Source organism: Octodon degus, unplaced genomic scaffold, assembly GCF_000260255.1.
Source record: "Octodon degus isolate 3935 unplaced genomic scaffold, OctDeg1.0 scaffold00011, whole genome shotgun sequence".
Taxonomy (NCBI): Eukaryota; Metazoa; Chordata; class Mammalia; order Rodentia; family Octodontidae; genus Octodon; species Octodon degus.
This window is the reverse complement of record NW_004524587.1, coordinates 14,918,154-14,939,826: the sequence shown is the minus strand read 5'-3', so window position 1 is coordinate 14,939,826 and position 21,673 is coordinate 14,918,154. Positions and strand designations below refer to the sequence as shown.

Here is a 21,673-nt window from a genome sequence, read left to right as displayed (position 1 = left end):
CTCTCTCTCTCTCTCTCTCTCTCTCTCTCTCTCTCTCTCTCTCTCTCTCTCAAATAAATGAAAAAAAAATGTTAAAAAAAAAAAAAGAAAGTTTCAGGTCATGTTCTTAGAGGTTACAGTGTGGTGATGCTGTGGCCCTAAGGAAGGAAAGCTTGTGTCTCTGCGTTTGTCTTCCTCCTTCTTTCTTTCTTTTTCTTTTGGTGGTACCAGTCTTCCTCCTTTCTAATGGTGTTGAGAGCACGGAACCCGGGCATGCTAGAGCATTAGCCTTCTGGCTCTGGGAAAGAAAGAAGGAGCTCAGTCCCAGGCTTTTTTCTCTTTGTTTAGCCCTAGAGGATTTTTAGATACCGAGTTCTAGAAACCAAAGACTGTAGATGATTGCAAAGCTCAGCATGTCATGAATACCAATAGGAAAGATCATGACTTCAAGTGAGAAATTTGTCTACTCCACTTGATCAGTTTTACCAATGAATTAAGTCTAGTGAGAACATCATACAAATGCTGAGTTTCATCCAGTTGTTTTATTCTTTTGGGTTTTTTGTTGTTATTGTTGAGATAGGGTCTCACTCTGTGGTCCATGCTGGCCTTGAACTCACAGCGATCCTCCTAGCTCAGCCTCCTGCGTGCTGGGATTACAGGTGTGCACCACTACACCCGGCTCTTTCATTCAGTTTGTCACCAATTAGAGGAAAAGTTACTTCAGTCCTATACATGGTTTTTTTGGGGATTTCAGACTCTTAATGTACCAACGTTTTCTTTTCTGATCTAAAGGAAAGTTTGAAGCAAAAACTGGTCAGAGTGCTGGAAGAAAACCTCATTTTGTCAGAAAAAGTTCAGCATTTGGAAGAAGGGGCAGCTACCTCAGTTACAAGTGGGCACCAGTCACACACTTACGGTAAGTATGGGAAAGCCAAGTGTGGGACTTCTCAAGACAACTATCTAAGGATGACTTGTTCACAAGCCAAAGCTCATGTGGCTGCTTTGACTTACCTGGTCATTACCTGTCCTGAGAGTTAATGGAAACTGTCATCTTGCCGTTAGAGAATTGTAATGCAGGTAACTTGAGTTATCACATGAAGGTCTTTGTCACCAAAAAACATGAAAATGTTATATATTGCCATTTTTTTGTTCAGTTTGGTTTGATTTTTTTTTTTTTTTTTTTTTTTTTTTTTTTGGTGGAACCAGGGATTGAACTCAGGCCCTTATGCTTGCCAGGGAAGTGCTTATTCCACTGAGCCATCTCCCTGGCTCTTTGATTTGGTTTTTCAAGACCGGGTTTCATTATGTAGTTCAGGCTAGCCTTGAACTCACTATATAGCACAGGTTGGCCTAGAAGTCACAGCAGTCCTCCTGCCTCAGCTTCCCAGATGCTGGGATTACAAGCATGTGCTACCACACCTGGCTTGCCATTATTTTTGAGAATGATACTTGTGCTGGGGAGACAGCTCAATGACATAAGCACCTGACTGGCAAACGCAAAGTCCTGAGTTTGATCCCCAGTACAGAGAGAGAGAGAGAGAGAGAGACAGACAGACAGACAGACAGACAGACAGACAGAGACAGACACATAGACAGAGGCACAGAGACAGAGACAGACAGAGAGAGACAGGGAGAGAAATACTTCCTTTTTGTGATTATAACAGTAGAACACGTTCTCTATAGGAAATAAGCAAATATAATCCTAAAACCTAGCAATAAATGAAGGTAGAGTTCTGGTATGTTTCCTTCCAGCTTTCATCTATACAAATAAGATTAACTCAACATTTCAAATTATGTCCAGAAACCATTTACTTACAACAAAATGCTCACATGTTAAATTTGTTCCTAATCAAAATACAGAATATTTGTTTCTTCAGAAAGTTTCCCTGTACTCTTGTGCAATTGGTTCCCCACATCCAACCCAGGCAGTCAAAGTTCTGGTTTCTGCGTCCTCATGCTGCTAGTTTCATGGGTATCAGCAAGTCCTACATTGTCACATGAACCTACCATGTGTATCTCTCTAGTCTGCTGTACAATCACTAATGTTTTTATGATAAATAAAGCTGCCATGATTTATCATGAAGGTTATTATAACATAATATAGAAGCATATGAGTAAGAATTTCCAAACATTCAAAAGAAATACTTAAAGTGGAAGAAGTGACCCTAGAATAAAAAGTCTTCTTTGAAATCATCTCTCTTCCCTACTGATTGAGCCAAGTCCTAATAATTGTATTAGGATAAATAATACTACTGTCAGTATCTACACACTTACATGTTTATGTACACTCCAGGCTGCTTTCATAGGAAATGTCCCTAAAAGTGTAATTAATGGGTCAAAGGATGTGGACATTTTTTAAATATCCATTACACACCATCAAATCACCCCCGAGAAAGGTAGCTTCAGCTTAACTTCACATCAGCAGTGTGCTTGGATGCCCTTTTCACTTCACCTTTGAAAACGCTATTTTTAATTTTTTTGTCATTGTATAAGTGAAAATATAATGTAATACCATCTAATTTTTCTCTCTCTCCTACCATCCACAATGTAGGGTCTTGCAACATAGCCCAGGCTGACCTGAAACTCATGACAAACCTCCTCCCTCAGCCTCCCGAGTGCTGAGATGATAGGTGCGCACAACCAAAACCCAGTTTAATTCTTAATTTATACTATGTTAATATTGGCATAAACCATATTTTAGATATACTCTACCTGGCATTTTACACTTCTAGCTCAGCTCCTGAGCAAATTGTGGCAGAGATTTGGATTCGTATAAGGAACTTGATTTGGAAGTATTAAATTTCCACTCTTAAATCTCAGTGCTGATAAACACAAGCTTGAATAATTAAAAAACTTCATCGGGGCTGGGGAGATGGCTCAGTGGAATAAGCGCTTCCCTGGCAAGTGCAAGGACCTGAGTTCAATCCCCGGTTCTGAAAAAAAAAAAAAAAAAAAAAAAACAGTCTATATTTACCTATTCTCAAAATAAGTGTTTGTCCACAAGATCCTTCCTTTCAGTCAGCCAGAGGGCCCAGCTCAATATTTTGACTTACAAATAAGTCAGTACAGGTATAATTGTTGCAGCCCTGTTTTCCACTTTCTAGAAGCTTGTTGCTTAAAATATGACCCACATTAGCATCAGCTGAGAGCTTGTTAGATAGAATATTGGGCCTTTCCTCAAACCTACTAATTTTTAACAAGATCTTCAGGAGACTCATAAGTGTATTAAAATGCTTAAGAAGTGTTATTCTAGGGCTGGGGATGTGGTACAGGACTTGCCTAGAGTTTGTGAAACGTTGTGTTCAATCCCCTAAAATGCACACACACACACACACACACACACACACACACACAAAGAGCATTATTCTGGAAGATCAGCTCCCTTAGAACCAGAGTTCCTGGGTTTTTACCTACCTCATTATTGGAGCCCGTGGTAGCATATTTGGAGCAGTAGATATTAATGTCTTCATCACAGGCTGTTTCTAGGGGCCGGGGAGATAGCTCAGTAGAATAAGCGCTTGCCTCGCAAGTGTAAGGACCTGAGTTCAATCCCCAGTTCCGAAAAAAAAATAAAATAAAATAAAAGAAGAAGAAGCTGTTTCTAGAAGCCTTCATTGAGTTATTACTATGTACTTGACACAGTTCTCAGTGTTTTCACAAAGTATGTAGGAATTGAAGGACATACATTCACAAACCAAAATGGAGAATACAGGAGCCCTAATAATACCCCTGGCCACCTGTGCTATGTGGGGACGGGTGACTCTCTGAATCCTCATAGTGGTGCATTGCTTAGAAAGTGCTTAGTGAAACTCAGAAAGATGAACTGACTTATGTACTACTAAGTGGTTTAATTTTAATTTAGATCTGTTGTCAAATCCTATATTGTTGTCACTATAACTCCTGTCTTTGAGGGAGTGTGACTGCAAGCACCATGAGGCCCTTGATTCTCAAGGTGTCCGTCTGAATACTGTACTTAAGCTCTGCTCAGAGACAAGTAGCTGGTAATCCTGCTCACTTCTGGCTACTGTACCCTTTGTAGAGGAACTTCTACACAAGAACCAACAGCTGACTACGCAGGTGGCTTGCCTAAACCAGGAGCTTGCCCAGCTGAAAAAGCTGGAGGAGACCGTTGCGCTTCTTCACGAAAGTCAGAGGTAGGAGAGGGTCTGACTAGTGGTTTCCTGGAATAGATGTTTACTTTGCTTTCTCTCTCCTTTGCTTTGCTTAGAAAGTTGATATACTGATACACTTTGCAAATTAACTGCAGTGCGTGTAAACCTCCTTCCTGTACCTCACCCAGGGCTCAAACTACTGCCCTCACAAGTGCTTTTATGCACCAGGGACCAACCGTGTTTGCTGCGTTGCTTCTATACACTGGGGACTGTCTTTCCTGGGCTGCAACACCTCAGTAATGAGTTTCTCACTGACTCTAAGAGTCATTGGGACCATCTAACTCTTTGTTCACTACGTACCCCTAAAAACAGCCACCTAGCTCCTTTGGAAAATGCCTGCCTGCTATTGGTTACAGAATTAACAATTTTAGGGAAGCCAGTCTACCTCTACTATGACTTCCAATTATATTTAAATATAAGCATCTAATCTCCAAACCTGTAACACCAACCTTCATCACTAATTTTTATTGGAACAGCTTCATATTCAAAAGATTCAAGCCTTTTGTTTTGAGTTTTCATTATAATTATTCCAAGCCTTACAAAAGTAAACAGAATAGCATAAAGTCATGTTTTACAACTTGGGTCTGTATCAGAAGTACTTGAAAGACTTGTGGAACCATAGATTGCTGGGCTCTCCCCGACCCCAATCTCTTACTTGGCAGTGCGGATTGGGAATTGAAGATCTGCAGTTCTAGTAAATTTCCAAGTGCGGCCGCGGCCCTCAGAGCTTCACTCTGAAAACATTAGCACGGCTCTCTTCAGGGATGTACAGTCAAAATCCTACATTTTAAACTACTACAGTTAACTCAAGATAATTCTTCTGGGTACTGTTGAATCATTAATTCAATGTACTAATTCATTTGCTTCATTTTGCCTTTGGTTCTTAGTGAGTTTTGTTATTTTCACTTAATCTTGTTTGTATAGTCATGTAAGATAAGTGTAATGTCCCTAAGTCAGATGGAAGTTCAGAAAAACCAGACACCTTTTCTGCTCTTCTTTTCTTTCCTTCCCTCCCACTGGCTTTCTGTTGTAGCTATTGATGTGCATTTTATATAAAAGAAAGATAATATTACTTTAACACTTTATCTTAGGAATCAATTCACTGTGGTCTAAAGAGTTGGTTCTCACAGGCTGATGAGATGGCTCAGTGGTCTAGAGCACCTACTTGGAACAAGCCTTAGCAAAGCACAGGGACCACGGTTCAATCCCCCAGCACCACATGCCAGCCAGCCCCGCCCCCTGGTGGGCTGAGCTGGCCAAACACACACACACACACACACACACACACACACACACACACAGAGTTGGTTCTCACTCCTGTTTATAGTTGCATAGTACTCCATTGTTAGATTGTACAGTTTAATTAATCCTGTAGTAATGTCTATGGACTTTGAAGTTAACAATATTTGGGTGTTAAAAATACTAATAGGGGCTGGAAGTGTGGCTCGTGGTACAGTGTATGCTTAGCCTCTGCAAGGCCTGGGTTCAATCCCAGCACCAAACAAAAACAAACAAAATAGTACTCTAATGACTAGTACCGTGTATACATCATTTTCTGCCGGTATTCAGATGGCTTTTAACATTACATAGTCCTGTGGAATCCAAGAACATATTCATGGCTAGCACCGTTAGTTGCAGAGAGCAGCACAGATTAGAAGTTCTGATTCGGGGGTAGATATGTGAGCCCCGGTCGGAGCCAGGATTTGAGTGCTTCTACTTACCTGCTCACGCGAGCGCTTTGGCGAGTGTAGCGCACGCACTCTATAAACGTACCATTGCTTCAGTCGGTCTGGGACGCAAACCATTATAATGAAGACATTGTAGGTTTGCCTTTAAAATAACCCACTCATAATTTGGACAGTTCTGCTGAAAAATATTATTTTTTACATTTATCTTTAGCAAACCTTTCAGACATGAAAGTCATCTACTTCGCTTTTGTGATTTCATGCCTGTCTTTTCCCTCCCGGGCCTCAGATCCCTGGTGGTAACTAATGAGTATCTGCTGCAGCAGCTGAATAAAGAGCAAAGAGGTTATTCTGGGAAAGCGCTCCTGCCTCCTGAGAAGACTCATCATTTGGGGAGATCGTCGCCCTTTGGGAAAAGCACTCTGTCTTCCTCGTCACCAGTGGCACATGACACGGGTCAGTATCTAATACAGAGTGTCTCAGAAGGTGCCCCAGAGCCTCATTTGTGGAGCTAGCAGACACCTTCGCAGCCATCTCTCTCCTATCCATGGAGGGCTCTCAGTGCCATCAACACTAAGGTGGTGGTGTCTACTCCCCAAGATTAAGAAAAGTCTTATTGTGATCACACTGTATTGTCCTTTTTATTTCTCTGTCTCCTCCCAGTGAGTCATTTTTTCCTTTTGCCCACACAAATTGTTGGCGCTTAGTCCTAACCATCATGTCACACAGAAACACTTGACTACAAATGTCAAAAAGGAAAAACACCGGACATTTTCCCCAGTGTCATTTTAAACTAGGTGGCAGAAAATAACAACAGAACCATCAGGTGTCTTTGTGTTAGAAGACATTTTAGAGATTATGAGTTAATTCTCCAAACATGTTCGGAGTTTTCTTCTGCCATGGTAGCAAGGTGACAGGGTCTGGGGTCTACTCTGGAGCAGCCCACAGGTTTAGTTAGGAAGGAAAGCAGACTTATCTGATGGAGCTTAAAGCTTAGAATTGGCACCAAGCAGGTCTATGTAAAAGCTCCAAGATGGATGTGGTAGTACACACCTGTAATCCTAGACCCAGGGAAGCTAAAGCAGGAGGATCCCAAGTTTAGCCAGATCAGTGCAACTTAGAGAGTCTCAAAATTAAAAACTGAAAAGAAAAAAAAGGGGGGGAGTATGGGATATAGCTCATTAAGGAGGCCTTGGGTTGAATCCTCCGTAATGCACACACAAAAACACACATACACACAGCAAGAAAGCTCCAAAGGAAAAGGTTTGAGAGAGACAGAGACAAAGAACTATCCCAAGCTGTGCAGGTGGAAGAAGAGGAGCATGATAACAAAGAGAGGAGTGCAAAGCTTCCCAGACCAGTGCAGAGTCTGGAGCCCCCAGAGGACTCCCTGGGCACGGATGGAGGTGGAACATGGCACCGTGAGACCAGGAAACCCATGACCCATCCTAGCCTGCAAAGTGTAATGTCAGGAAAATGTCCCCAGAGGACATTCAGCTGACTTAAGAATAACTAGAAGGTTACTAAGCAAAGCATGGAGCCAAGGGCAAGAGCAGTGGGACAGACTCTAGAGAGAAGCAGCACAGGAAGGCAGTGGGAGGGACACAGTGTTTTTAGGGAACCAGGGGGCTTACAGAAGGGTAACAGCAGGGTAGCTCCTTGTAGATTTTCCTTCAGCTTTTGGCAGAGGAGTTTGAGGCGCTTTGCCTGGGTAAGGCACGGACTCCTTGTGGTGCTTCCAGGGAGGAGCTGGACAGCTGAGAGGCAGCGAACGAGCCCGTGAACTGCGTGCCAGCAGGGCTCAGCATTCATTCTGCATACAAGTACCCTGTATTTTTTTTTCCTCTTCTCAGTCCTGGGGACTGAACTCAAGGCCTTTACATTGAGCTATATTCCCAGCCCCCCACCTCTGTTTTTGAGATAGGATCTTGCTTGGTAACTAGGTTGCCCAGGCTGGGCTGGAGCTTGCAATCCTTCTGCCTCAGCCTCAGAGCAATAGGATTAGAGGTGTGCACCACCATCCGCACATAGCCTGCATTTCTTTAATCACAGCTGAGCAGGAAAGACAATACAAGTGGTTCTAGTCAGCTTCTGCTTTGGGTTTCTCCCAGGTAGCTAACACTGCTGAAGAGTGTAGGGGGTAAAAGACTGTCAACTTAATGTGATGTTACTTCATCATCAAGTCAGAGAGAGAAGAGGTGGAAGGATTAGACACTCATTTGTCCGTCCCCTGCCTGGGGTGCTTTGCAGGGAGGACACCTATTGTCACAAGTAATGAGTCACAAGACCCCACCTGTCTAAGTCACAGGACTTCTAGACTTCATGTGGCTTCCTAACAGGGTGCTGTACAGAGGAACCATGAGTGTGCTCCAGGCAGCTAGTGTGAGAAATGACAGAACAACCTCCCTGACCCACCCTGCCTCTGTCCCTGGCCTGTCCTTGTCCCATTGAGAGACTGCCAAAGAGCCAGAGTTTTGCCTAGAAAAGGGGAGTATTGGGCAGCCTTGCAACCTTGAGTTTTCACATTTCAGGGAAGGGGCCCACGGCCTGGGGCAGCCTTGTAGGCAGACCTACTGGGCATGAGGCCGAGGGGCAGAAATAACCCACTTCTTCCTACTGCCCCAGCCCTTCCTGCTTCTGGAGTGAACACCTGATAATGGCAGTCCCAGTGTGCTCAGAGCACCCAAGGAGGAGGAGCGTCTAGCCCAGCCTGAGCCTCCATCCCTGCCTTTTCCCTTTGTCACTGAAAATGGCTGGCCCCTATCCAAGCCAGCTCCTCTTCTGCAAAATGTAATGCAGGAAAATGTCCTGTTCTGATTTTCTCTGAGTGGCCCTCAGTCCTACACATAGGAGTAGGGAAGGGCCAAAGAGTTGTCGCTCTCTGGGCCTTACTGGACCCAAAACAGGGGCAGAAGACCCCTAAAGTGGGGGGGGGGGAGTGAAAAAGAGTTCCTCACCAGAGCCTGGCACTAGCAAGAGAGAAAAGACAGGTCTGGATAGAGATGGTCCTTGGTGAAGTTCTGTGCCTGGAGAGAGGGCTGGGGCCACTCTGACAGGCTTGGGCTTTACAGAGGTTTTCACTCCATCCCACAGACCTTAGCCATCCTTTCCTGCTAGGCTGGCTTTTTTTTAGCAAGAGTACCCAAGATGTTGGCCACCCGGCTCAGCCTTTTATAGAACCCTCAGCATCTGCCTCTCCTAATTAGGTCCCAGGTCTCATCAGTCCTCTTGTCATAGAAAGAAGGGAATTGGCACCAAAGCCTCAGGCTTGGGAATAGCTTTGGCCCAACACCCAGGGCCTCAGAGAGAGGATTTGCAAACTCTCAGAAGCCCTGAGGACAAGAGAAGCACCATCTGCTCTAATGAGTGGCGAACAGATGGGAAGAAATCAGCACAAGAAGGCCCTTTCACTGTGGGACAGTCCCCTGGCCACCAACAAGCATGACCAATACCAGGTGGCAGGCTCTGTCACTGGCCATCCAGCCCCACTTTTGGAAATCAGGGTTGAGGCTCACTGTGCTAGGAAAGCCTGGCTGGAGGCAAGGGGCATGGTCCAGCTCCATCTGCAGAAACCGCTTCCCTCTCTGGGCCTTGGTTGCCCCTGCTATAAAATGAGGAAATTAGCCAGGGGTATAGCTCAGTGGCACAAGTACCTGCCTGGCAAATGCAAAGTCCTGAGTTTGATTCCCATTACCAAAAAATAAAAATAAAATAAAAATGAGGAAGTCAAACCAGGTATGGTGTCACACATCTGTAATCCCAGCACTTGGGGGGCTGAGACAGGAGGAGCACAGGGAATTCAAGGCCAGCCTGGGCCACACAGTGAGTTTTAAGGCCCGTCAACTACACAGTAAGACACTGTCTCAAAACACCAACAGAAGGGGCCGGGGAGATGGCTCAGTGGAATAAGCACTTCCCTCCCTCGCAAGGGCCTGAGTTCAATCCCCGGTTCCACCAATAAATAAGTAAGTAAATAAATAAATAAATAAAACACCAACAGAAAAGAGGGAGTTGAACTATGTACTCGCTCAGGTTCATTCTGGTCCTGAGTCTTTTGAGATTCCTGCCTTGGTAGCCCTGTTGGCAGGGTTAGAGCTAGTCCTGGCATTGGAGTCTCTGCTAAGGTGTGGCCCAGGCCAAGTTGCTGTCTCATCCTCCCGCTGTTGTGCAGAGAGATCAGCTGTGACGTCAGGCTCCAGGTCAGGGCCCAGTTATAAGGCCTTGCATTTCCCTAGGGCCATCTGAGGCCATCTAACTCTGCACTAATGGCAGAGGACTCGTGTTTCTGGGCAGGGCAGCCAGTAGGATGGGGGAGATCAGTAGCAGGGAGTGACAGTACTGAAGGGGGCACTAGGGCATGAATGTCATTACCCAATCAGGCCATACTGGTACAAAAGGTATCTTTATTGAGGTCTGGGTATGAATTAGGCACTTGGCCAGAGCAGCAGCTTAAATATGAGGCAAGCAGGCAGGGGTCAGCCATGCCTAGGTCAGGCTGGGATGGTGAGGCTACAGGCATAGACTGTCCCCAGATAGACAGAAGTCGGGAGGCAACAAGGAGAGGAAGGGGATGAACAGAAGTCTGGGTCAGAGGCCTGACGGGCTGGCCCTCTGGGGCTGGGCAGGAAGCTCTGGGTGGCAGGTCCAGCAGGGAAGGAACCAGGCTTTCTTGCTCCACAGACCCCATAACCCCAGGCCTGAGCCCCTGGCAGGGGCAGCTGCACTGGGGCCATCTTAGGCCTCACTTCTTCACCTTGGCATCATAGGTTCCTGCATTCTTGTAGGCACTCACGTAGCCACTGTCATCTAGGATGTCCTGCCGTCCAGCAATGCCCTTGCCCTTGCCGCTCTCATCGAAGCGCTCTTTGTGGGAGCCAGTGTACTTGCTGGTGTCAGTCAGCCGTTCCACAGCACCCCCTGTTTTTGCTTTCTGTTTAGACAAGAGTTCCCCCAAGGGCTCTTGGTGAGGGAGCATGGCCCTTTCCCACCCCCAGTAGAAATTTTCTATATCCCCTCAGTGGCCAACAGAGACCAGCAGGGCACTTACAGTGACTCCCACGTTGGCTGGTTCCTTGCCTGCCACCAGTTGGCATATAGCGTCGAAGGCCTCCTCCTTGCTCTTCCCCTTGAACCGCTTGGTGGCCAGCTCTTCCAGGGCCTTCTTGAACTCCTCATAGTTGATGACCCGAGCTGACTTCCCCCTGCCAGGCACATGGGCATCATGAGTGTTCTCTCTTCTCCATGTCCTCCCTGGTCCAACCCCAGCATCCCACCCTCTGGGAACATGAGAATCAGGATCTGCCTAGGGCTCACTTGACTTTGGAGAAGACGATGTCAACGTCCGTCCCTGTCACAGCCTTTCCATCAGCCACCTTGCAGTCCTTGCACAGCTTGGCCCAGTTCTTCCCGTTCATCTCTTGCCCACTTGCCTTGGGGTCACCATGGATGGCAAACTTGCGGAAACTCTCCTGTAGCCCAGCTACATCTGTGCTTGCTGCCATGCCACCCTGTGGGGACCGACCTCAGTCACCTCCAAGCCAACCTCCCTTCCCTCACCAAAAGCCCAGAACACACCAGGTGCTAGAGCTGCCTGGAGAGGGGGAGTGCTGCATATCTATCTACCTGGGCCCCAGACACTGGGGAAGAGTCCTGGGAGGAAATGTCCTGTCAGTGCCAGCCCTGGCTCTGAGTAGGGTTAGAAGATGAAATCATGATGTCCACACCAGGCTGGGAACAGAGTGGCACTGTCCAGAAAGACTATGAGGGCAGCAGCTGGGACATGGCTTTGTCTGTCCCTGGAACAAGGCCTGTTTGGGTGGAAATGAGGGTAGCAGAGCAGGCCCCCCTCCCTCTTAAGTTCTACACCAAGCTGGACCAGGGCCAGGGTGCTGGTTGGGGAGGGACAGTGTCTCCGTAAGGGTCATGGAGACCCAGCAAGGCCCAAGGTAGGCCTGAGAAGGGAGACAGAGCATAGGCAGACGCGTGTGTCTTAGGCAGGGGTGCAGCTGGCCCAGCCAGGACCTTGTTACTATTTGCTGTTAAACAAAAACATGAGGGGAGCGGGAGGTTGGGGCTGGCCTGGCCACAGTTTGTGAAGCCTGGAGACAGTTGCTAAGGGAGGGTGGTGCTGCTTGGAGAATGTTGCTAAGGGCAGGATGGTGTCAGGGTGGCTCAGGGAGAAGCTCCCAGTGCTGCTGGGCTGGGCTGGGCTGGGCTAGGGAGCAGCAGCCCATGGGTGGAGCAAAGCAGCACTCCCTGCGCCTACGGCACAACTGTGGTTTCCTGGCCCCTTGCCATCCATTGGGTCTGCAGCCTCCCAGTCTATGGAGTTTAGGCGGAGCAGGAGATCTGGGGTAACCTGGGTGGAGTTTGTAGAATAAGTAACCAACCCCAAGAGGCAGGCTGGCAAAATGGGACCATGGCCTTGGTGCTGTGATCCTCCACTGAAACACGTGCCCCCCCATCTATACCTCAGCCCTCTACTGAGGTCCCCTACCACACCCTGAGCATGACCACATGAGTTCGCATTCCCACAAACCATATGCACACAGCTCCAGCCCTCCACACTCTTGGCCCCTGACCATACTCACAGCCGTGCACTGTGACTCCCCATCCATATCCACAGTCCCAGGATTAAGAGCTGACCCTTCCCTTAGCTCCCACCCCTGCACAGACTCCAGAAGACCTGCTGAGGGTATCCTCCAGTAATACCCTCAGCCCTGCAGACAAGTACCCCATGCCCATAGGCCTCCTGCACTTCCCTGACCACACCCTCCGCCAGGAACATAGCCTGGGCACTGAGGGCTCCCTGACCACACCGGCAGCCCACTGCACCCTCCCTGCCCACACCCTAAAGCCCTTACTGAGACCCTCTAGCCAGACCCAGCGATGTAGCAACCTTTATCATGTTCTGACCACACCCTCAGCACCTGAGGGTGCTGTCGTCTGCTCACTCTGCCCTGTAATGGAGCCCCCCAAGCACCCAACATGCACATTGGCATTTTGGGACCCAGTGACCACACAAACACACTGCAGCCTCCTGACCACACCCTGTCTCAGCCACCATCTTTATTGCTGGCTCTGATAGAAAAACCTCCAGTGACCACAGCCTGGGTCCCTACCTAGCTCCCCCTCTTCCACTACCACAGGCCTTGACACTAAAAGCCCCTTCCTGGTGACCACACTCACCTATCTTTAAACTGCAGGGACTTCTAACTGGCACTACTCCCCTTCCCTCTCCCTAGGTGCACCCTCCCACCAAAGGCCCAACGCCCTACACTCAGATTACCAAGCATAATATTGTCCAGGGGAGATTGGGTACCACAGGATGCTTGTCTCCAGGGACTGGGAGACTCCTCGGTACAGTGCTCACTCCTGTCTGTGGGAAGATGGATTCTTGGTCTCTGGGCTGTTCAGGTGGAATAGAGTTACAGAAAGCAGCCAGGGGTCTGCAGCCCAGGGTAGCCAGGGATGGTGCCACCGAGGCCACCCCTCTGCTCCTGCTGGGACAGCTGGAGTCATCAATCAAGGGAGTAGGGAGGTGGGGGCTGGGGAGTAGGGAGGAATGCTTGGGGCAGCGGCAGGGCCTCTCAGCTGGTGTCCTCGGCTCTGTACCATCCGGGGTTGGGACCTCTTTCAGGCCGCTCCCACCCACCCCTATTTGTGCAGGATACTGATCAGGGTGGTCGGCGTCCGGGTCTCCTACCGGCTTCAATATCGTGGCTGCTCCCGCAGCGTGCGCTCAGATGGACAGAAAGACACAGGAACAGACGGATGGATGCGGGAGAGCAAGCAGCTCCGCAGCTCCGCTCCCTGCCGGCTCCGGGGCGGGACTGCAGCCAGGGCGGCTCCACAGTATTATCCCCTGTTTCTCGGTCTCTATAGAGACGGCGAATCCCGCCCCCAGGCTGTCTCGGCGGGAGAGTGACCAAGGTCACGCTGGCTCCGCCCACCAGGCACCACCCTCTGCCCCCGCCGGGCTCAGCGACAGCCTCACCATGCATTCTGCAAAACTAGAAGGGTGCCTTGTGCTTCTCGACATCTTCGGTGGTTCCATGTAGAAAAGTCCCCCACCCCAGGCTCCGTCCGGAGCTCAAGCGGGCCCCCAACCTGCGGAGGAGATCCAGCCTCCCCGAACCAACTGGAGGCCATAAACATACCTTTCCTCCTTGACAGCTGGCTCAGGACCACAGCCAACCGCTGAATGTATGATATCCCCATCCACAACTCTCACGTTCTCCCGGTAGGGTTCAGATTCGGTCAGATGCAGAAGGAGGGGGACACTGAATAACTCACACTTGCCCAGTCCTACAGCAGGTGCCCTGACAGTAACCGCGCTTTTAAGAGAAAGCTCTGGGACTCAAAAGTCGGCGCCCAGCTTTCATTTCCACCTTGCCCGCAGCCCCCATCACCTCCGGAGCCTGTCTGCCCCATCTTCCTCTCCCCCCCCCCAGCCCCCTATGTCTCCCAGGTGCAAATCCCATTATAAGAAAAGCAATCTCCTCAGGAAGCTTTTTAGGGCCTTTCCCAACCATGGGCCCTATAGGGAGCATCTCCATGGGTCAATCCAGGCAGTCCCCTACTGAACAGGGACACACCTTACCCTGCCTCAGGCAGGATTGGCAATGGTTCAGCTTCCGGAGGGCCCATGGCCCTTGCCATTAAGAAAGCAAGCAGCAAATCCGCAAAAGCATAAAAAAAGTTTATTGGAGCATTAGGGCCGGTGAGGTGGATATTGCCAAGTTGTGGACGAGGGAGGTCGATCCCGCCGGCCATGGGGCCCCTAAAGTGCACTAGGTGCGGCGAGGGTGGATTGTTGCATAGAGTGCGGCCGGCTGCTCCACCTCCTGGACCCTCCTGCCTCTCAGCACATTTAAGGCCGGCCGCCCTTACTGCCACCCAGTGACCCAGGTTCGCCGCTGCTGGGGCTCACGAACACTGAGGGCGCACGCGCTTGCAGCGCCAGGCCGAGCTCTCCAGCTCGCCCCCCAGGGGCAGCCAGGGCGGCACTGCCTAGGCGCGTCTGCGCCACTGGAATCTCGTCCATGGACTCAGCTGATGCAGAGTGGTAGGCATCTGCTGGGCCAGCTGCGTGCACCGGGCTGGCACTGGAGCTATCGGTGGATGAGCTTGAGCGCTGGTCAGGGACCCGGGGTCCTGCACCGTGGAAGGAAGGAGGAGGGCTTGTGGCTCCAGCCTCTGCCTTTCCCTCTCTCAAGCTCCAAGAATAAGACCCCAACAGGGAGGAGTGCTCACCCCGCAACTTGGGTAGTGGGGACTCCTGATCCAAGATCCCAGACTTCGGCACCTTATACCTACATCGCTTCCTTTTTTTCTGCAGAAATAACAGGGTTGGCTGAATGTGACTTCCCCAAACACCACGATGCCAAAAGTAGTAGAGGAGTCAGCATTGTAGAGGATTCCTTCCCATCTCCCTCCACTGGGCCAGAGGACCAAGCTCCATCCCTCCTACCTGGGGTCGGATGGCAGGTGGCAGGGCTAGAGTGTTGGGGGAGGAGGGCCGTGAAGGTTCCACTTGATCTTGAGTGGCAAGAAATCGGGAGGGGCTGAGGGAAAAGCAGGACAAACTCTGAGTGCTGTTTCCCAAATCTCTTCCTGTTAGAAGTCCCTTCCTAGCAGAGGTCGGAGAGGGACAAGACCCATACCTTAGCCCTGGTCTACCCTCTTACTCCCACCTCTCATGGCCCTGTCATGCTAATGGGAGATGCCCAAATGGCACATGACCAAGAAGCACTCACTTAGCATTTACTGTTGCTGGCCTGCCCTGGCCAGGGGGCTCTGGGCGCACATGGCTGAAGGTCCTCATGTAGAACTCCATCTCCTGGGGAAGGTGAGGGTGAAGGAAACCGGAAGGCCAGGTGCAGATGCAGAGCCTCCTGAATGCTGAGCCAAACCTAGTCTGGAAGTTTTCTCAAAGGGAGATCTGAAAGCCTCACTGCAGGGTCTAGGACTGTCTTCTCCCTTCCCAGATGAACAGGGACCATCCCCCTGCAGAGTGAGGCTTAAAACACCCATTTCTAGGGCTGGGGAGATAGCTCAGTGGCATAAGTTCCCGCCTGGCAAGCACAAGGTCCTGAGTTCAATCCCCAGTACCAGGAAGAAAAAACAAAACACCCATTTCTGGACCCTACTCTATCCATAGGTTTCATGTTATCTAGTCAAAACTCCACCTACTCCAGGAAGGTTCCAGACTATGAGTCCAAAAATGCCCAGGCTAGTGCTACTCAGCCAAGGGGCTGGCAGGGAAGAGCTCAGAGTTCTCTTGCCTGCTCCTGGCCTATCTCTGGCTGGGAGATCACAGAGTTGCTCAGAAAAATCAGTGTGCACCCTTGTTCTCACACAGGACTGACCACAACCCCAGCTACTGGAAGGGGTGGGTTCCCACTCCTCTATCCAGAAAGGGAAGGCAAGAATGGATGGAACAAATAGCCTCTTAGGCCTCCAGGCAGCAGCAGACTCAGGCCTTCACAATGACTATGGGGGCAGCAAACCCAACCCAGAAAAGCAGAGGATCCTGAGGCTGGGAGGCAGCCAGAGAGGGCAGACCTGCACCACCAAACTCGGACGTGCCCCAGCTCCACCGGTGAGAACTGCAGGTGAGGAAACAAAAGCAAAGGCCAGGAAAAGCAGGCTGAGCAGGGCGTGGCACAGAGGGCGAGGGGCAGGGCCAGAGCCTTAAGCAGAAGGGAGCACCACCGGGACAGCTGTCACCACTCGCTCAGCAGCGGTTTCCATGGAGACTGAGGTGTCCTGAGTAATGTAGAGAGGACACTACAACAGCAACGCGTCTCTAAAACAAGCCTATGTTTGGGGGCAACGGCTCCAGAGAGGGGCCCCTCCTGCATTCCTGCTGGGTAGGGGTGGGGAGGCTGCCTGCCAGAGCCCAGGCGGATCTGGAGGACCTGGGACAGAGCCCAACCACTGGGAACTGGCAGCACAGGTGCAAAGACAGAGGCCCCAGGCAAGCCCTGTGCCCAACTTTTGCCTAAGTTGACCCTTGGGGGAAGAGTTGTGGAAGAGCTCACTTGGCAGAGGCCAGTCAGATTGGGGCCTCAAGAAAACTCTCCCCTGTCTTGTCTTTCTATTTCAGAGACAGAATCTTCATGTTGCCTAGGCTAGCCTCCATCCAACTCATGATCCTCTTGCCTCAGCCTCTATAGTAGCTGGGGCTACAGGTGTGCACCACTGCACTCCCCAGCTTCCCCCATCTTTTCCTTTCCCCAGTCTGGACTGAGCACCCCTCCTGGGCCTGGGAGTAGGGGTATAAAAATACCAACCCTGAAACCCCTGGGCTTCAAAACAGAAAAGGAGCCAGGAGTTACCCAGCTGAAGAGGTTTAAAAGTGTCACTAGCTGGTCCCCACTCAGAACTCTCCTTTCCTCACAGTTGTCTTTTGGGATCTCCCTCAACCTCTACTCTGCCTTCTGTAAAAGCAGAGAAGCACTGGATCCTACTGGTAGACATCCCTCAATTCACTTGCAGATGGATAGCAGAGAAATGTCCTTGTGGTTGCCACAATTGGCCCCAAAGCCTACAGGAGGCAAGGACACAGGCACTGAAGTGTGGGCCGCCAAGGCCATTCCTGACTCAATGGGCACAGCTAGGAAAGCTTTAAAAAATCTTCTGTGTACCTCTGTGATGCAGGGATAGGCCTGACACCTACTGCCCAGGACGCTGCCACCGTGTTTACACAGGTCAGTGCCCAGCACCGGAGCAGGTGTATGGTAGTGTGGCAGGAGGGTCCCCACCATCAGCACCCCTGAGCCTGGCAATGAGAACAGGAGAGGCGGGGTCCCGAGCCCTCTTCCACCCACCAGCTTGTGTTTGTGTCCAGTTGCCATGAGGATTTGGCATCCAGGGTCCAGCCTTCCCAGGAAAGCTTGCCTGGGCCCCCTGCCTTCCCAGTCCCAGGGGCTCTGAGACTGGATCACCTCCACCCCCAGCTGCTGACCTTAGGAAGCCAGGAGGCGTGGGAATGGGGACAGGCTGGCCAGCAGCTGGGTTGGAGGGTTTGTGCTTTGGTGTACGGAATCCCTAGGGCTTCCCAGACCAGGCTTCAGTTTAACCATTCTCAGCCTCAATGTGATTAGCTGTAATGTAGGTTAGTAATACCTGCCTCCTGGGCTCTTCTAAGGATAAATAGGGCAACTGGCAGGGAAGTTCAAGGTCACAGAGGCAGAAACTCACGACTCCATTGTAACCACCCAACTGCTAACCATCGCTGATTCATCTCTTTTCTGCAATTTCACCCTGCCTGCTCCTAGGCTCTCACATTCCACTCTCCGTAGCACATGCCTAGAGCCTGACAGGTATATACATGAGGCTGCAGAAATGCAGGGCTCCCTCTGGCCATGCTGCTGGCATGTCCCTTACTTCCCAGCATACCCTACTCTACTGCCTCTCCAGGCTTGCTTCCCTTGCCATGTCCCTTCATTGGCTTTTCTGCACAGCCCAACCCCTCCACACACACACACACACACACACACACACACACACACACACACCCAGGCCCATCTCCCACCCCCTCAGCCCTCTGGGCCACCTGTATACCTGAATGGGCCGCATCTTGGTGGGACATGACTCGAGCTCCCTCTGGGCCCCCTTTGCCTCCTGTGGTGGGCGGTGCTGCACGATGTATTCATAGGTGGTGAGTTTGTGCCACACTGGTAGGAAGGGAGGAGAGCGCTCAGCGGGGGAGAGGAAATCTCAGAGCTCAGAACAGGGAAGAAGGCACCCAGCTCCCAAAAGGCAACCTCTGTGTTTCCATATGTACTAAGCCATGGGATGAGATCGGGCACCCAAGAACCAGCACTGATAAAGGGCATGGTTTCATGGCCCCACCAACCAATGCAGTTTCTCCCTGCCATCTAGGAACCCCTATTTCCTACTAGGCAGCGTGGGGGAGGAGGCACTTACTGAGATAAATGTGGAAGCACAGCAGGTGGCCGAGCAGGGCTGTGGAGAGCAGGCCCAGAAGGATGAGCAGAGCAGCCAAAGCCAGGATGGCAGGAGCCTGGGTCTCCACAGGGGCAGCGGGCAAGAACACAAACCACACATCTGTGTGATTCTTGAGGACTGAAAAGCACAGGCAGACTGTGCTCAGCCAGGGTTGGGACCAGTGACTACAAAAGGCCAGGTAAGGGAAGAGCTGGGACTCACTGACCTTCAAAGTGCTGGTTGGTACGCAGCCGCATAGGGTTGACAAAGAACTCTACAAAGACATAAGTGGCCACCAGCACCAGGAGCAGGACACCCAGTAGAGCAGATGCCACACTGTGTAGAAAGAGTCTGGCCCAACCATGGGCAGCTGTCAGCGCCCAGGAGCTCCAGCTTAATAAGAGCCAGGAGTTCAGAGGGGCCCACGGCTGGGACGAAGAGCTTGGACCCTGACCCCACACCCCGAACTCTTTTGAAGCCAAAGTCACAGGGCAAAACTGAGGATGGGTGGTCTTGCTAGTCTCTGGACTAGCATGGTGGAAGACTCTAAACCCATGGATCACCCTCTCAGAGCAAGCAGTATACACAGATGCACGCCAGCGCCCAGGCCCTCTAAATACTCACCCCCATCCCATACAAACAGGCTGCATATCCCACATTCCCAGGACCCACCGTTGGCCCTTGCTCACCGGTAGTTTCTCTCGCCCACGCAGTTATTGAGCCATTTGCAGTGGTGGTCAAAGCCGCACACGCACTTGTTGCAGGCGCTGCAGTGCTTGGAGCGAGCGCTCCTGCAGGGTGGAAGGCACCACACGGTCGGCCAGCCCATCTTGGCCTTCATAGCCGCGCGGACCAAGCAGGGCGCGCAGTGGTCTGTATAGCAGCATCAGCTCCAAGCCGGGGAACCCACAACCCACATCCATCCAAGGAGGAGCGCGCGCGCCCTCTGGCGGAACTCAAGGGAGGGGTCCTTAAAGGAGGCGGTGCTTAGGAACTGCTGGCAGGACGCAGAAGGGACGGGCGGCAACTGTGGGCGGCTCTGGAACTGTGCGGCGATGTGACAATCATCTAAAACGGAAGAGGATCTTCCTTTCTAACCAAAATCCCCTCAGCCAGGTCAGAAGATAGAGATGAAGCCGGGAGAAGTGTGTATCTCCATGACAGCTCCCTGTTAAGGTCAGCTTTCCAGAAAACCTCAATCTGTCTGGGATAGCAGAAAGGAGCCGAGAGAGAATCCAGCTGTTACCCGCACAGCCACTAAGGCAGCTCACCGCAAGGAGTCAGTTGAGGGGAGGGCTTCCATTCCCAGGAAGCACCAGGGAAAGCCCAAAGGAGTGTGGACAAGTGGGCCACGACCCCTGCTCCACAATAGCCAGAGCCCTGAAGTGGGCAGCAACTGCCAGAGAAGCCACTCAGAATCATGTGCTGACTGGAGCCTAGGGAATCGTAGCATGTCCCAGTGTCCAGGCCCCCAGCACCCCTTACTGCTGTGGGCTTTCTGGCTCTTGTGCTCAGACCCATTTAGCAGCCTGCCTAGACCTTCAGACTCCAAGTGTGAGGCTGGCCTCGGGTGACACTCCTTCCTTTATTCCTCACAGAGGTTGGGAGATAGGGATGTTCCAGAAGGGCAAGGCGCCCTAGAGAGCACTGGGATCCCCCTAAGAAGAAGGAGTGCTTCATTTTCTGATTCCTCTTCTCACTAGCCATGTGGCTTGGGGCAAGCCACTCAGCCTTCTTGGGCTTCCAAGGATACCCAAGCATCTCCACAAGCCAGGCAGCCAGTTGCGATCTTGCCTCTGCCACTCAGTAGCTGAGCTGTGTGACTTTGGGCCACTTCCCAGCTTCCCAAAGGGTGGGTTCTTCCCCCGCTGTGCACAGTACTCAGCAGAGCACTCACACCTCTATCCCCACCCACCCCTACCTGAGTGCTTGTGAGAGATGTGGGATGTCACTGGAAGATAACCCCTAGCGATGTCTGTGGAAGTGTCAAATGTCTCTTACTTTAACTGTTGGAAATGCCATTTCTCATCTATTTCCAATCACCTCCTCACCTTCACAGAGATCAGTTCTTATAACTTCAGTAAGACCCTTGACTGTAAAACATGAGGGTTCTAAGGTATCGAGATGACTGTGAAGCCCTGGCACACCCCTCTTTTCCATGAACTCTCCTAGGAGACCCCCAGGCACGCTTATGATCCACATGTGCCTGTGCACTCACACTCACACATGCACTCACACATCCACGTCGCACAGGTTGCAGTGCAGGTCTTCAATGACATGTGCATGCTGGTTGCGGTTGAATATGGGCAGAGGCCCTGAATAGCTCTTGTCCCGAACATTGGCATCTGCTGGATCAATGGAGACTGCAGTCAGGTGTACCACAAGGTGGCCAACAAAGATGGTGCCCATGCACTGGCCCAGCAAGTTAAAGACTCACTCCACACTGCTGGCTGGGAGCCCTGCATGCTTTCAGTGGCCAAAGAACACCTTGCCTCCATGACTCCTTTTATGGAAGGTCTGCCGTGCCACTTTTTGCCTCTCACCCCCATGAGCCGTTTCATCAGCTTTTGGCGGATCCCTGTACCCCAAATGGAAGACCAGAGATAGGGGCCATCTGTGATGGAGTTCCCAAGCCATCTTTGCTTACTCTGTCCCCAACAAGCTGCCACAGGATCTTGGTTTCAATACTTCAGTCTTGGTATAGGCTCTAGCTGCTCTCACCTCAGGCCTGTGTTTTCAGTTCCAGGTGATAAAGTGGGACTGAAAGTCATCAGCCCCTAAGGTCACAGACCTGAAGTTCTAAGTTATGAGCTTATTTATTTTGCTTTCACAGGAAGTCAGCTCTAGAATGAAGCAGCCATCCCCCTCAGTAGCTCCAGC

At 50.8% G+C, this 21,673-nt stretch overlaps 3 protein-coding genes across 7 annotated transcripts in view; 1 reads left to right on the top strand and 2 right to left on the bottom strand.

Annotated features, from left to right (window-relative positions):
* The window catches only part of Lrrc36 (leucine rich repeat containing 36), an 82,555-nt gene extending 76,129 nt beyond the window's left edge, over positions 1 to 6,426 (top strand). The window contains exons 12-14 of the mRNA XM_004625874.2: positions 772 to 895; positions 4,019 to 4,133; positions 6,126 to 6,426. Coding sequence (XP_004625931.1) covers positions 772 to 895; positions 4,019 to 4,133; positions 6,126 to 6,351 — 465 coding nt within the window. The 3' untranslated portion in view covers positions 6,352 to 6,426. The remainder of the gene's footprint in view (positions 1 to 771; positions 896 to 4,018; positions 4,134 to 6,125) is intronic.
* A 3,793-nt stretch (positions 6,427 to 10,219) lies between these two features.
* On the bottom strand, positions 10,220 to 13,685 carry Tppp3 (tubulin polymerization promoting protein family member 3). Of its 2 annotated transcripts, XM_023709224.1 has the most exons (5): positions 13,542 to 13,685; positions 13,125 to 13,214; positions 11,150 to 11,343; positions 10,884 to 11,037; positions 10,220 to 10,766 (listed from the first exon to the last, which is right to left on the bottom strand). In XM_023709224.1, the coding sequence occupies exons 3-5, from the start codon at positions 11,335 to 11,337 to the stop codon at positions 10,578 to 10,580; spliced, it is 531 nt and encodes a 176-aa protein (XP_023564992.1). In that variant the 5' UTR covers positions 11,338 to 11,343; positions 13,125 to 13,214; positions 13,542 to 13,685; the 3' UTR covers positions 10,220 to 10,577. The 2 variants fall into 2 exon arrangements, with proteins under 2 accessions (XP_023564992.1, XP_023564991.1); XM_023709223.1 differs by lacking the exon at positions 13,125 to 13,214 and having other exon boundaries at positions 13,542 to 13,684.
* Positions 13,686 to 14,516: 831 nt separating this feature from the next.
* The window catches only part of Zdhhc1 (zinc finger DHHC-type containing 1), a 23,413-nt gene continuing 16,256 nt past the window's right edge, over positions 14,517 to 21,673 (bottom strand). Inside the window, exons 5-13 of one of the 4 annotated variants that reach the window (XM_023709219.1) lie at positions 21,030 to 21,205; positions 19,483 to 19,584; positions 19,020 to 19,186; positions 18,773 to 18,931; positions 18,407 to 18,519; positions 15,595 to 15,677; positions 15,309 to 15,402; positions 15,092 to 15,170; positions 14,517 to 14,992 (exon numbers count right to left, since the gene is read on the bottom strand). In XM_023709219.1, coding sequence (XP_023564987.1) covers positions 14,709 to 14,992; positions 15,092 to 15,170; positions 15,309 to 15,402; positions 15,595 to 15,677; positions 18,407 to 18,519; positions 18,773 to 18,931; positions 19,020 to 19,186; positions 19,483 to 19,584; positions 21,030 to 21,205 — 1,257 coding nt within the window. In that variant the 3' untranslated portion in view covers positions 14,517 to 14,708. Of the gene's footprint in view, positions 14,993 to 15,091; positions 15,171 to 15,308; positions 15,403 to 15,594; positions 15,678 to 18,406; positions 18,520 to 18,772; positions 18,979 to 19,019; positions 19,187 to 19,482; positions 19,585 to 21,029; positions 21,210 to 21,673 lie in introns of all 4 variants that reach the window. The other 3 variants (XM_023709220.1, XM_023709222.1, XM_023709221.1) reach the window with 3 other exon arrangements.

Bases quoted from the DNA above. Each gene is read 5' to 3' on its own strand.
- Tppp3 (XM_023709224.1), bottom strand. From the start codon at position 11,337: ATGGCAGCAAGCACAGATGTAGCTGGGCTACAGGAGAGTTTCCGCAAG. The intron at 11,038-11,149 runs GTGAGCCCTAGG...TGTGCCTGGCAG, and splicing joins ATCGTCTTCTCCAAAGTCAA to GGGGAAGTCAGCTCGGGTCA. The intron at 10,767-10,883 runs GTAAGTGCCCTG...TTGTCTAAACAG, and splicing joins CAGCCAACGTGGGAGTCACT to AAAGCAAAAACAGGGGGTGC.